The following is a 14,547-nucleotide window of genomic DNA, read 5'->3' on the forward strand; positions in this document are numbered from 1 at the left end:
AAAAAAAATTAGTCAGTTGTCTGCTCGTAACACTATTATTTCGAACCATATATATTCTGAACACACATTGAGTTATATGTGACTTTAAAATCTTATTTAGATATGAATGTTGCTTAAAACTGGTAAATGTGCATAATTGTAAGTACATTCATCTTTTTTTTTTCCCTTTACAGAGGGGCGTTTGCATCTCCAGGATATCCCTTCCATAACCAGCAGAGGGCACCTGGAGGCCACCCCAGACCTGGTAGTGGACTCTTCCTACTACAGCAACTTCTACCAGCCGTCTCTCTACCCAGCTTACTACAACAATTTATACAACTATCCCCAGTACCAGGTGGCGGTGGCAGGGGATTCACCTGCTTCTGACGTAAGCTCCACACTGGGAGGGACAACTGTGAAAAACAGCCTTCGGGGCCTCTCTGCATCATTAGTGTCTGGTCAGACAGGAAACCAGTGGCAGGTAGGATGTACATTGATTCCCTCGTGACAAAATATTATTATCATCATTTTGCTAATGAGTATAAGTATTAGAACTTATGAATAAGTTGATAATTAAGGTAGCGAAATGCTGATTGTATGAAAACAATGGTCTGTATAAGGAAGCTTTGGGTATTTTTTTCAATCTTTTTCCACAGGGAATACCGATTTCCCAGCTACAAGGTTGAGGTTAAGAGGAATGGAACCTGATGGGTTTCAAACCTTTTATATTCCTTTGGATATCTGGGACTGCCCCTGCAGGATGGGCCTGGACTAATAATGGACACCGCCGCATCCATTGAATGTAAACGAGAGACTGAAAGTGTCCCCAGACTCCTGCTTCTATTTTCTGAAATTGGTCCATGGGACATCCCACTGTGGGATGTTTGTAGATGCTAGCTGGGGTCTTGTGCCAGGATCCCTCACCAATTCCGTGGGGGGAGGGAGGGTGTTCTTATGGTAATCAAATAAAAACCTTAGATCACTGACCACCAGATCTTCAGGCCTGCTACAATACTGACCAGAAGAGCTGAATCCCGCAGCTGTAAGCCAGCGTTTGGGTCTGTTACCAAGACAGGCCCATGTCAGAGGAAGGGTGGGGACGAGTGTACAGAAGTACTACATTAAAGACCCAGGACAACCAAATTTGGTTGTGTTTAGTCTGGAAGGGCACAATGCTGTACAGAGCGGGAGGGAGGACGAGGAAATTTGTCCTTCATGTTTCTTGATATGTAAGTTTAAAAAGGATACTTTTAGTCCTTCAAATTAAAGGAAGCAGTTTGGAGCACTTCTACTAAATTAATTTCACATAATTTAATTTCGATATGTTAAATGTTGTCTTTACTAATGCAGCTGCCCACTGTACATCTGTTCATCCTGTTGCCCCTCTACCCCAATGCTCCTTTGTTTTCTCACCTTGTTTTAAGTTAGATTCCCTCTCATACACACTCCTCCTGTGCCCTGTGCTGTCCTGTAACAGGGTGAGCAAGTAAACTTCTGTTTGGTCTCTTCAGTCAATGTAAGGAATGGCATGAGAGCCATTTGTAAATTGTCAGGTTCCCTGACAAGATCTCATGAGGGACTGACAGAGGCTTTAGATTAAAAATTTATAATGTGAAAATTCATAGCAGGAACTAATTTTCTACAGAGGCACAGAGGGGGCAATTTTAACCCACCAAAATGGGTGGATTGGGATGGGGAGATGTTAACATTTTTTAAAATTTCAAACTCTCCTCCAATCTGCCCATTTCTGGATTTAGTGGAGACAGGATGTTGGGTGGGATGAATCAACCCACTTACAGGAGATGTGTTAATCAGTTAAATATTTTAGTGGGTCTGGGAGCCTTGTGTTTAGCCGACCGTACAAGTTTAGCCCTGGCTATCCGGGTTTTCCAGGCCACGGGAGTACTGCAGCTCAAATCACAGAATGTAACGGCGCAGAAGGAGGCCATTCGGCCCATCGTGTCTGCACCGGCTCTCCAAATGAGCATTATGACTTATGCCCTTCTCCTGCCTTTTCCTCGAACCCTTGCACATTGTTTCTATTCTTGAATACCTTGATTGAACCTGCCTCCACCACACTGCCAGGCAGTGCATTCTGGACTCGACCCACTCACTGCGTGAAAACTTTTTTCTCACATTAGATTTGCTTCTTTTGCAAATCATTTTAAACCTGTGCCCTCTCGTTCTTGATCCTTTTACGAGCGGTTTCTCCCTATCTACTCTATCCAGCCCCCTCGTGATTTTGAACACCTCTATCAAATCTCCTCTTAGCCTTCTCCTCTCCAAGGAGATCTGTCCCAACCTCTCCAACCCATCTTCATAACTGAAGTTTCTCATCCCTGGAACCATTCTTGTTAACCTCTTCTACACTCTCTCCAATGCATTCACATCCTTCCTATAATGTGGCACTCAGAACTGGAGGCAAGGAAAAGCTAAGCTTCCTTATAGCACTGCTTGTGGGCCAGGAGCAGCAAGAATGCTTTCTCCAACCCACCAAGCTACCTTTATCCTTGCCGTTGGTCCCAAATGCCCCCAGCTCTCTCTCTCTCTCGCTCTCTCTCTCTCTCTCTCTCTCGCGCGCGCTCTCGCTCTCTTTCCCTCCCCACCAACCCCACCACCACACTGCCCCCCTTTGCCATCTGACCTTTCTTGGGGATTGGAACCTCCGCCCCCCACCCTCCTGTGCTAAATCCAACACTCCCACTAATGTGTCATGTACCAGATTCCTTTTCTGAGGCCTCCTATAATGTATTTCCTACCCAATAGGGAACCAAGTCTGTTGATCGGTTTGCCTTTGGATGGGGAACCCACTGGAAAATAAAAAGATACACAGTGTGGGGTTAAAACTTCACAACATCCTGACCAGAACTCCATTCCATCCCCACTTTACTTGCGTAACCTACCGCTATTTATATCAGGACCATTGTGTTTGAGCACCAACCAATGCTGCTTCCCTGTTTTATTAGTGAATGTTTGACTTCAAATTCCCTTAATGCTCATTAGCAGTTCAACATAGAACCCATGTAGCTAGCTGTACCTGTGTACTGATGACCTGTTATCAGTATAATGATTGGGTGTGAAACTAGTACTTACAAACTCAAACAGCTTGATAATTTGACACCTTTTAACTTTTCCTGTTATTTACTTTTGACTTATGGACGCAGACAAGTTTGTTAAAAATAGGTTGCATTCACCAGATCTTGCGTTGCATGCCTGGGTCAATTGTTTATATATATATTGCATATGTTTTTATTTTCAGAGAAATGAAAGTGATGAGAAGGTGAGTACTGATGTTTTTTCCATTTATTAGTCTCTGCACGGCAATTTTCTTTCCCTCCCAATTTTTCAAAATGCTTTCAGATCTAATACCTTAAGTCTTTTGAGTATTTTGTCCGTGTGTTTCAGCTGCATGTACTAATTCTATATTTTTCCTCATGCTTGTTTTAACCTTGTCTTCTACCAAGGTTCACCTTGACAGCATTTCCTTGTAGCTGAGATGTACTATGTATGACTTCCAATATCATGGTTCCTCCTTGCATTAATACTGCAGGGACATGTCATGTAAATATTGTAATGAACAGAAGGCCTTGTATACGTTACAGGTGAAATTTCTGGCTGGGCCTCACATTATGGATGGGCAGTAAATGCTGGCCTAACCAGCGACGCCCACATCCCATAACTGAATGAAAAAACACAATAGCCGGCTTATTGAAAAATCACAGGCATTGCATCTAGAATATATTGTCCTATATATCCAGTGCTGTATACCATAAAATTAATTTTATTATGAGTTTCAAGAAAGGTATTGAATTGGAATAGGTGGTTGGTGGAACTGGCTAGTGATCTGCATTCTGGGCACTAAGGCCCTCCTGAAATAGTCCTGTTGATAATGCCTTTGTTAAAATAGCAGCCAGAAAAAAATCATGTACACTCACTTCCTCATTAACGCTGCACCCCATTTAGTTCCCTATAACAGCCAGTTTGCTGCCACCTACAAAAGGAAGAGCACACTCTGGGAAAACTGTAACAAAAATAACCCCAACAAAATGTTCGAGCTTTGTCAAATTGTACAGAACTGTTGGAAAAGAATTAATGGGCTGAGGCAATTGCTGAAAAGCAAAATCCAGTGCAGTGTTGAAGGAAGAAAGACATGATTATGCTGATAGGCCACTGAAGAACTCTAACTTGACCAGAGGAACAAGTGGGAAACTCTTCAAAATTGTACCAGATGTCAAAACATCTATCCTGGATTCACAGAAGTCGAGTAAGTTCTAATTGCATTTACTTTAACTGTGATAACTTTCAGGCAAAAAAATCAATGCACATGAATGTAACATACAAAGCACCAAAATCATACGATAAAATCTCTTAACTACAAATAAATCTTTAGTATTTTTCAGGTTTAGTTTGCTTCTCAGTCTATGGATATTAAACTAACAGTTGTTTTTGTTTGCTACCATTTTTTGTGTTCACAGATAAGTCTCAATCAGCTAGTTCCAGTAATTTGTTATAGAGGCCATGAATATCTTGGAGAGCACTGTGGATGTACCAGAGCCCATTCATGCTGTTTCTACAGGGTTTCTGCTTGAATTACAGAGAGAGATCCGGCCTACCCCACAGAAGTTCCCCTGTTAAGAGTCCAGTGATGAGGAAGATATGCTGTCTGGGGACAACGAAATTTCCATTCAGGGAGGGTATTCTAGAATCGGCTGCTGAGTGGCTGGAAAGCCAGTTAGTGCCGGATTCTCTACATGGCTTCCTGGAAGCTTCTTAAACTTACAGATGATCCGTCATCCATCGAGACAGATTCTTGTACCATTCCCAGAATCTCACATTGGAGAATATGGGCCTCCTGCAGCATTCCAAGTACAGTGACCATGCAAATACTAGCTTGAGCTGCGTGACGTTATGAAGCTGAGCTGGGCATGATTGACTGAGCTCTTTAGTCCAGCTGCTCATTACCATAGCTGCACTCCCCTGTTGGTATCACAGTTGGGCTAGAACATTAATTTCGGGCCTTATTTATTTTTTTCATGCATTTGGTAGCCTCATTTCCTGTTTTGGTTTTTCAAACCCAGTTTCTGTGAGGGTTGGAACTTTCACCATTGCGGACCAACGCTTTCTGTGGTAGAACTGTCTCTGGAATGTTCATATATGGTGCTTTTTCTCATGAGGGCACTGACAACCGTATATTATTAATGCAGAGAAGGCTGTAACTACACTGGAAAGTGAGCTTGTGACAGATAAAACGGTTCACCTATTCCCCATATCGATGCCTGGAGTCTCCCAAATATCAGTGCAGTAGAGTTAACGGAGGTTAAATTGTGTTGAGTAGCATTTATTTTTCAGGTGTTACATGGGCTCCTAAGGAACCAAAATATCAGGTGGGAGGTTTATGTTCAATTCTGACTAGAGGACTATTGCCAACCATATGGGGATTGGAAAAACAGGACACCCTTTATCCATGCCTGAAGCAGGTGATGGTTGTTTTGTATATACAAATACAGGGCCTAACACCTGCCTTAGTTCCCTGCTGCAGCTTTGGTTTACCCTGACACAGCCAGTGCCAGTCTCCAGAAAAACTAACTCAAAGCACTGTGTAAGTAAAATAAAAAGCAGGAACTCAGCATCAATCACTGCCACCCCAGGCCCCCGATCCCTCCCTCCTTACAACCTGATCATTTCTGCAAGGCGTCCAATTATCCCCTACCCAGACGCACAGGATAAGCACTTAGCGATTACAAACCTGGAGCACTTATACCCTCTGCTGCACCAACTTTATGACGATGAGGTCCAGGGGTCTATATACAAGGCCTGTCAGACCTTAGCATCTGTGTGCAGGGTGTTCAAAAGTGGGATCTGCTGAATTTAATCCCCATTTTTATTTACATATTTGGCCAATGTTCAGCTGTGGCTTGAACTGAGTATTAAAACTAAGTGGAATTTACGTAGGGAGATTGAGGAAACCCCATGGAAATTCTATCCCAGTGAGTTTGCCAGGTTATGATTTGGAGATCAGCAGAAAGAATGTGAGATGTGACAGGGTGTCTTACCTTGGAACTCCTGGTCAGGCCATTAAACTTCTTGCTGTGCGGTAACCAGGTCTTGGTGTGAGTACTGCTTGGGTTCACATACTGTGCCACTTCAATATGTCCTTTTACCAGTTCAGTTTGAGATCTGCTGACCATCTGAGGGGAAGAAGACATGCCTCCTTTCAAAAACTTGTAGCTGAAAACTTCAGGGCCCTGCTGGAATGCACCTTGCCCCCGACCTTTGTCCTGCAGCTCCAAAACCTGTCTTCCCTGCTTGTACCATAAGAAAGGCAACTCCCTTTTAAGCTGTGGCAGACCGTTAAGAAACTGCAGCAGCATTTAATTTCTAGCCCCCCAGCTGGTGAGCTGCCTATGGTAAGTGTGCTGTGCAATGGCATCTTGGCTACCGTGTGCCAGTGAGGGGAAACTGAGACAGGTCCCGCACTGGCAGCAGGGGTGGCTATTCCATTTTCCCCACTCCTCTGCTAGTTTTACATGGGAAGACTAAAGTCATTCAGCAGTGCTTTTTGCCTTTTTTGAATCAGTACTCACCTTGCAGCCTTTAAAGCATTCCTTTTAAAGGTTGACACTAAGTTGAAAGTTTTAAGGGCATGCTTCCCTTAGCTTCATCTGTTCCCAGTATGCCTGTCCATATATGGATGCATTGTACACTGCTGAGCCGTGGGGGTGGGGGTTTGATGAAGTAGGTGTATCTGAGTAATTTTATACCCCCACAAACCCTTGCTCCACTGAAAAATTGATTTGGGGGGCGGGGCAAGTGACAAATCCCATCTCTCTTTTCCTACTGTAAAGCTTTGAGATTCAGGAAAAGTTAAGTCCTTAATTTTTACACTGAGTCTAAATTGCTAGTCATGACACCGCTGTTTAATAAAACGTTTGTCATTTGAAAAATAGGGACGGTTAAAGCCCGTGCAGAATAGATGCTGAATAGTCTAGATGAATTGAGAATTGGTTTAGCAACCAGAGACAGAAGTATAGAGTCTGATTGTGGAAATAGGCTGGAAGTAGAATGGTGGGATTTCCACTGACTATACGGCTTGAATTTCACACTCCCTGGCCAGCAGGTTTTTAGGTGGGGCATGAGTGTGAATTAGCATGAATGGGCTTCCCACTGGATTCCTGCCCGTCCTGACCTCTCAGTGATTTTACGCTGGGATGGGAGAGGCCTCGGATTGGCCATCTGCCCTTCCCCAGTTGAGGCCCTTAAGTGGTCAATTATTGACCACCGAAGGGCCGTTTCCTGCCCATCCTCAATTTTTAGGTTGGTGGGAGGATTTCCCGGGTGTGGGGCAAGACTGAAAATAATTGGATTTCGGAAGCCGCCCTCTAACTTCAGGCACAGCCCCCTGCGCTCTCTCCCCCCCCCCCCCCCCCGAATGTCCGGTGGTCACTGGGCTTCTCTCCGCTGGCCCCTGGCCTTTCCCCCAACATCCCAATCCCCAACTCTACACCCCCCGAGGCCTCCCCTACCCTGCCCACCCTGAGACCCCGAAAACTAACCTTTGCCTGCACTCACGGTTCTTAGGCTCTAGGCTCTGTGCCCTGCATGAAGTCCCACTCCTGTCCGCTGCAGTTTCTGTCGCTACAGGGACTAGAGATCTGCTGACCAATCAGATTGACTGGCAGCTCTCTAAGGTGGGATTTCCTCCTGACCAAGGGGTGGAAGTCCAGCCTGCAGCCAGTGAACACTCATTGGAGCGCGAAATGGCTACGCAGCAGGCAACGTCAGTGGGATGTGTTCCCCACTGACTCTTTGGATGGCGGGATGGGAAACTCCGCCTTCTGAAAAATCCTGGCCCATGTGTCTCTGGTCACCCGTGTACTTTTGACCTGGCCCCTAATTATATATTTAGGCTGAGTTCCAGCTGTGGTCTTGTGGGGATCTGGCAGCCGGCTTGGCCATCCCTGAAATTTGGCATCACACCTGCAAGTAGTTAAATGTCAACAGCAGGCCTTTTAAGATGATCAGAGCTTGGGAGTTGGAACATCATTGCCTTGCAAGGTGAATGGAGTGAAGAGATTCGTATTACAGAACACTTGAACCAAAGGAACATCACAGCTGAAGAACTACTAGATTTTGTATTGTAGAAATTGAGGTCCTGCTGCATGAGATGCATGCAAGGGAATCCAAGACACCCTCTTCAAAACAGATCTGATCATGATGCTTGGAGAGTTTAATGCAGTCTCTGGAATCCACAGAACCTGGATCCAAATCCAAATGAGAAAGAAGGTAATGGACTAGAAGGGAGTTACAAAGGTAAGGTGACCCAAAAGTGTCCTATAGTCAGTAGCTAAATCAAGTTTGTACACTGCACATTGTTCCCTCTCGACATTTTAAATCTGTACTGTTACCCTATTCAAAACATTGAAAAGAAACTTGGCATAAAAGAGCTGGGCATCTCTTTCAAGTTGCAATTGACCAAGTTTACACTCACCACTTAAACACCATCCACACCAAACACCCATACAACAAATAGTGCACGTTTATTAACTCACATATATTGGGTCACGACTGGGCACTTGTGTGACTTTATCATCTTTAAACCCCTTTGTCTCAAGGTTTGTAAAACTTCCTCATATAGGTTAACTGAACAAATGTTACTGCAGTCGCAGCAGGCCTTTAAATCCTGCAGTAATACCTGACTACCTATTTCTGTCTGGTGACTTCCCACTGTTGGGCCTTTTCCACACTGGAAGGTTGCCTTCTCTGTGCAAATTGTATTGATTCCACAATTATTTACAGGGTTAACATAGAATGGGTCAGACGGGTGTTCCTTTTGCGCTGCCCCAATTCTGCTTGTATTGCATTTTCTGGCTTCTAAATTACATATGTAAAGGGCTTAATGCTGGTTTTAGGCAGCCATGAAGGACTTCTGTGAAATGGCCCATTGGCTATTCAGAGGCTGGCAGCTCTTCCGTTCTCAGTAGCGCCACGGGGAAGGTGGTGGCTGCTGCCGATACTACACCCACCGAGGCCTCAGGTCAGATATCTTTCAAGTAATAATTGGAAGTGGACGCTGATCCCTGATTTGATCCTTGTGCCCATTTTGCACTCGTATGATGGGCACAGCAAGATCTAATTTGTACCTCCTTGTCTTGTTTAAAATGTGAATTTTTTTGCTACATTTGCTTGTGATCAAGATTAATAGAAAGGATCTAAAGGTGGAGAAAAAAGGATGGAGAAAAAAAGTGCACGTGAGAAAACAGCATTAGAAGAATGCAATAAGAACATACTAAAATGGGGGAGACAGTTAAGGCAATAAATCTGGATAAAAAGCTGTTCACTTGTTGGTTGGCTTTGAGGTTTGAAACGCAGGAAAGATTCAGCATCTGAAAGAAGATACATTAAAGCTTTGGCAAGGATCCCTCGTCACATCCATTTCTCCTGGTAACCTATCTCTCCCTTTTGGAGGCTGTGTGAGTTACAGCTAATTTCCAGGAGTTTCTAGCTTAATTGCAAATAATGTTGCATTCCATTTACTAATGTTAAGCACTTTCCTTTTGATTGTTGTAAAATTCTTGTAATTCTTAGAGATATCAAAATAGATTAGACCAACAGGAAACAGAATTTCAGTGTGTAACAGTGCTGCTCCTTGTTTGTCTACTAGGCTATCCAGAGTGTTGTCAGCACCAGCTTACTGCAATAAAGTTAATTTTCTAATTTAAATTGCCGTCACCTCTTCAAACAAAATTCAGTAAATCTTCACAATTTTGCTCTTTAGTTCCAAGCTTCAATTCCAGCCAATAATTCCAACCAAAATGATGTAGGTTTTAAGAAAACATTTAAATCATTTTTACAATTTGAATGCAGTCATGAGTGTATAGCATTTTAATTTGTGACACTGTCTTAACTGCCTGCTTTTTAAATTGTTTTATGTTTTTTTATCATCTTTGTTTACCCTTTTATGCATTCTGCTGTTTTGACAGGAAATCCAGCAGCCTTGTAATTAAATGAGTAATCTTGAATGCATAAGATTATTGATGAAACAGAATGTATATTATAGTTTAAGAAAAGAAATGAACATTATTCAAACTGATTGATTAACAGAAAAGTGAGATTAACATCACTATAACATATGCTGATTTGATGACAAAGGAATTAAATGCTGGAACGAATAGTTTGAAGAAAAGTTGCAGTGTGCACGATAAGACGACAAGGGATTAAAAAAACTAAAAATAGACACATACAATAAAAATAGAATAAGCTAGGAATGAGCAGCGAGCTTATCAGCATCTGAAAGGAAGATTGGGTTCATCTTAGGTATAGCCCATCATCAGAACCCTGTGCTAGGTATAAACTTTTACAAAAAGGATTGTGGGCGCAACCTTGTGGAGTCCCACCCACTGAGAACTGCCGGCTATTCAGAGTCCGGCAGCTCTTCTGTTCTCAGCAGTGCCATAGGGAAGGTGGTGTGGCTGTTGCCGGTACTACACCCACCGGGGCCTCAGATTGAGGAGAGACTCAGGCACAGGTAAGTGATGGTGGGGAGGGCGTCCCGGTAGAGAGATGGAAGGGAGGAGGCCCCCCCGCCTCCCCCAAACCACACTCCTGATGCCGGGTCCCTTGAGCAGGCACTGAGTCCTTTGAATGGGGACACCATCCCCCCCCCACCCCCCTCCTTCCTCCCAGCGAGCCTGCAAGCAAACACGCCAGAGTTTACTTGTGCTCCCTGCAAGGTGAGCCTGCTGCCCACTCAAGGGCTTCAATTGGCAGGGCTGGTAGGCTGTCCATGGATGGAGGGCAGCAAGGTGCCAGGGTCCCCACCCGCCTGCCCGATTAAATGCCTCCCAGCACCTTGACGAGGGCACAGGATTTCGCCCTGTGATTTCCTTCTAACCTTCATCATTCATTTATACTTGTATCACAAATGGGGACATTTGTATTTTATTCTTCAAATAGCTTTTGACCTACCTTGGTGTGCCTCTGGTAGAATATCTTTTGGATCCCCTGTGGCTCATAGAACAGTGTGTCCTTCACCAGCTGCTGATAGATGATAAAGAATTACATTTATGCCTCTCAATTACCATCATGACATACCTTGCTGTAAGTATGTAAATCAAGGTGTGACAAATAAAGGTGTGCCACACATCACAGTTACATAAATACTTCTTTCTGTGTCGTATTGGCTTCTGTTCATGATACAATAATTTTATGCTGGAATAGATGAGCATACAAAATAATAAGAAATTAAAAATGTATTATTATATAACTCTACTTAATTGTGTGTATTGCAGTATTTATCCTTACAGTTATTTCTTTTCCTCAGGTAGTCTACACATACAGACTACACAGCACTGAATTTCCTACTTCAACACATCTTAGTTTTCACAGCTAATATTCCCAGATTTATTTATTGAAAATTTTATATTTTAATTGATACTTATCAGAGGGGTAGATATACAAAAATCCTGAACACATCCAGGTCTAGCCTAAGAATATAGATCAAAACAGGGTGTAAAGCGAGCTGCTGATTCACTTTTGCCCATTTTGTGTTTCTGCTAAAGCCCAGTCTTATTCCCATACACTTCAACACTGAACCACAAAGGACCATGCTATGTTGGAAGGTATGTCTTCCACTCAGCATTCTAACTTGTGTTCCTGTCTCTTCCTGTAGGCATCTCCCAGGAATAAGCTGCAGCTGCCAGTACTGGGGACAAGGCCAGCACCTCACATGCCCCTGCATCACTCACCACCTGTCACAAGCTCCAAGGCTCCATTCTACAAAGACTGTCTTTTATGGCTTTAACGTGCTGGGGATGGATGGAGAGAGCCATTACACACTGTCTCACATGACTGTCTCCATAACTATCCTGAGATTTGCTCCCATACAAGTCAATGGACTTGATGAGGAAGTGCCCAACAACCAGTATGTGCTGGAGTAGGTATGGATGTGGCTGCTATCTCTCAGCCATCCAGCCTGGCGCATCTTTCTTTGTAAATGACTGAACATCTGCCAGATGGCCAGCTGGACCAAAAAACCATTGAGGAGTCAGATACAGTGACACCAGTTACAGGGCACAAGGAGGCATAGAATGGGCAGTGGTCTAGCATACTGAGCAACTCTCTTGAGTTGTATGGTGATACAGACCTTAATAGGCCTACTTTCAATTGGAGTTTGATACTACAGTAAGACTGTACTAAGTACTAAGGCGTCACTTGCTACCTTGTACACAAGGTACACAACACAGAGGGTGATCTGCATTGTGCAATAGCTACTCAACACCGTCTTCCTTGTCACTGATATCTTGGATTATGGCTGTAGTGTGCAATTAAGTATATGACAACATATGTGGTCTCCGCTCTGGAAACCTTGGTTATACCACATATATACACCTTTTTCGAATATTCACATTCCTGCTGGGAGGGGGGTTGAACTAAAACTCCAGGTTGTAATTAATGACCACCTTCATCTAATTACCCTTCATGGGCCTCTCCTGCTGGCTACTTCACAATGCGACTATCAGCAATGCTGTTTAGAACATAAAAAATACGAGCTGGAATAGACCATAAGGCGCTGCGAGCCTGCTCCACCATTTAATGAGATTATGGCTGGTCCATGATCTTAATTTCTTAATTCCATTTTACTGCTGGATCCCCATTTCCCATGATTCACTTAGAATCCAAAAACCTAGCGATCTCAGCCTGGAATATCCTCAATGACTGAGCAGCCACAGCCCTCTAAAGTGGAGAATTGCAAAGTTTCACAACTCTTTCAAGTGAAGAAATTTCTCCTCATCTCTGTCTGAAATGGCCAACTCCTTATCCTTCTAATTGTAAACTTCCCAGCCAGGGGAAACAGTCTTTGGGCATCTAATCTGTCAAGCCCTCTCAAAATCTTACATGTTTCAATGAGATCACCTCTCATTCTTCTAAGCTCGGGAAAGTATAAGCTGTTTCTACTCAAATTCTCCTCATAGGAAAAACCCCCTCTTAAGTACTGAAACACTTCGTTTCAGTACCTGTCTAACATTGAGAAGTTCACAAATAAAGACATCATTCCCAAACACATACTACATATATTTCAGCACAAGATGAAGCAATTCAACCCATTGTGTTTGTGCATGTGCTATTGCCTATATGCTACCATCTACCTATTGTAATCAGATTTTCCTGCCCATTATTATTCTAGTTTAGCTAATTTTCCTTTGAATACAATTATTGACTTGACTTCATTGCACTTGAGGTAAAGCATGGATTATGAGCCTGTTACTTGAAAGGAAATGCTTTCTAACCTCTTCCTTTTGGTACCAATTCTAAACTTGTTATCAATATACTGGTGGAAATAATCTTTCACTATTAACCTTTTCATATTTTTGAAGACTTTACATTCATTTAACATCCTCTTTAGCATCCTTGTAAATGTTTTTATATCCCTCACACATCTCTAATCATAATTACACGTTCTCTCATCCCTGATGCCATTCTACTACATCTACATTACACTTTCTTTGCATGGTGCTCGTTTCTAGGCCTCAAATAAAAAGCTCAAAACTGTGCACCAGACTACAATGATGAATTAACTAGTGTCTTGTACAGGTTCATTGTTAACTCGTTGTCTCCATATGTAAAACTTAAAATTTCATCACCCTTTTTGATGGCTTTTTCTAGTTGGAATCCAGACCAGTGTATTAATAGCCCCAGATCCTTGTTTCTTCATTCCATTGAAAATTATGCTTTTGGGGGCATGTTTCTATTCTCTTGTTTTTACCTAAAATATGCTACTTCATATGACGAGCTTGATTTTATGCACCCTCAGCAACGGGTTTGAAGGGGGCGGGGGGAGAGGGCTTGTAAAATCCAGCAAGTGGCTTTCCCACCCCTAACCTGTCAAACATTTTGTGAGAGGCAGTGGAGCCGTTGGGCCTAATAAGGCCTTAAGGGGGCCAATTAATGGCCACCTAAGGGCTTCATCCCGCCAGTATTTTACCAGTGCTGTGTGGAGGCCCACACCATGCAGGAAGCCCGGCAGCTTTAGCTGTGTGGCCTGGTGTCGGCAAGTGGGGTGGGGGACCTCCATTGCGGGTCCCCTGTGCCCATCGGAGGTACCCACACAGTCTCTCCCCCTCAGGTCATGCTTCCCCCTTTACTCTCCCCTCGCACCCTCTCAAACCCAGCTCTCCATACCTCTCACTTCCCTCTGGATGGGACCTGTCAGCTTGGCTCCAGTGATGGCCCGGGCTTTCATCTGAGCCGGGGCTCTGGACTCAGGTCTGAGCCGAGACTCCTCTTTGTTCGGACTGCCAGTAGTCACAGCGTGGCCACTGCTCCTACCTGGAACTGCTGGGACTACAGAACTGGCAGCCATCCTATAAGCCAGCAGCTCTCTAAGGCAGGACTACCCCCTGAGATAGGGCTGAAGTCTCGTCTTAAAGCAATCAATGCTGCTTCCAGTGTTAAATTATTACAGGGGAGCCTTCAGTATAGTGGGCAGACTTGCCACACTATATTAGCTGGGGAAGGGCAGGGACTGTAGTGCCCTGTAAAATCCAGCCTGTTCAATTTGCATTTGCTACA

General features: G+C 43.7%; 1 protein-coding gene across 1 annotated transcript in view; it reads left to right on the plus strand.

The window, feature by feature from the left end:
* LOC144689691 (doublesex- and mab-3-related transcription factor 1-like) overlaps positions 1-14,547 on the plus strand; it is a 181,101-nt gene that overhangs the window by 109,734 nt on the left and 56,820 nt on the right. Inside the window, exon 5 of the mRNA XM_078557002.1 lies at positions 174-334. Coding sequence (XP_078413128.1) covers positions 174-334 — 161 coding nt within the window. The remainder of the gene's footprint in view (positions 1-173; positions 335-14,547) is intronic.

The sequence above is a fragment of the Cetorhinus maximus genome, chromosome 2 (genome assembly GCF_964194155.1).
Source record: "Cetorhinus maximus chromosome 2, sCetMax3.hap1.1, whole genome shotgun sequence".
Lineage (NCBI taxonomy): Eukaryota > Metazoa > Chordata > Chondrichthyes > Lamniformes > Cetorhinidae > Cetorhinus > Cetorhinus maximus.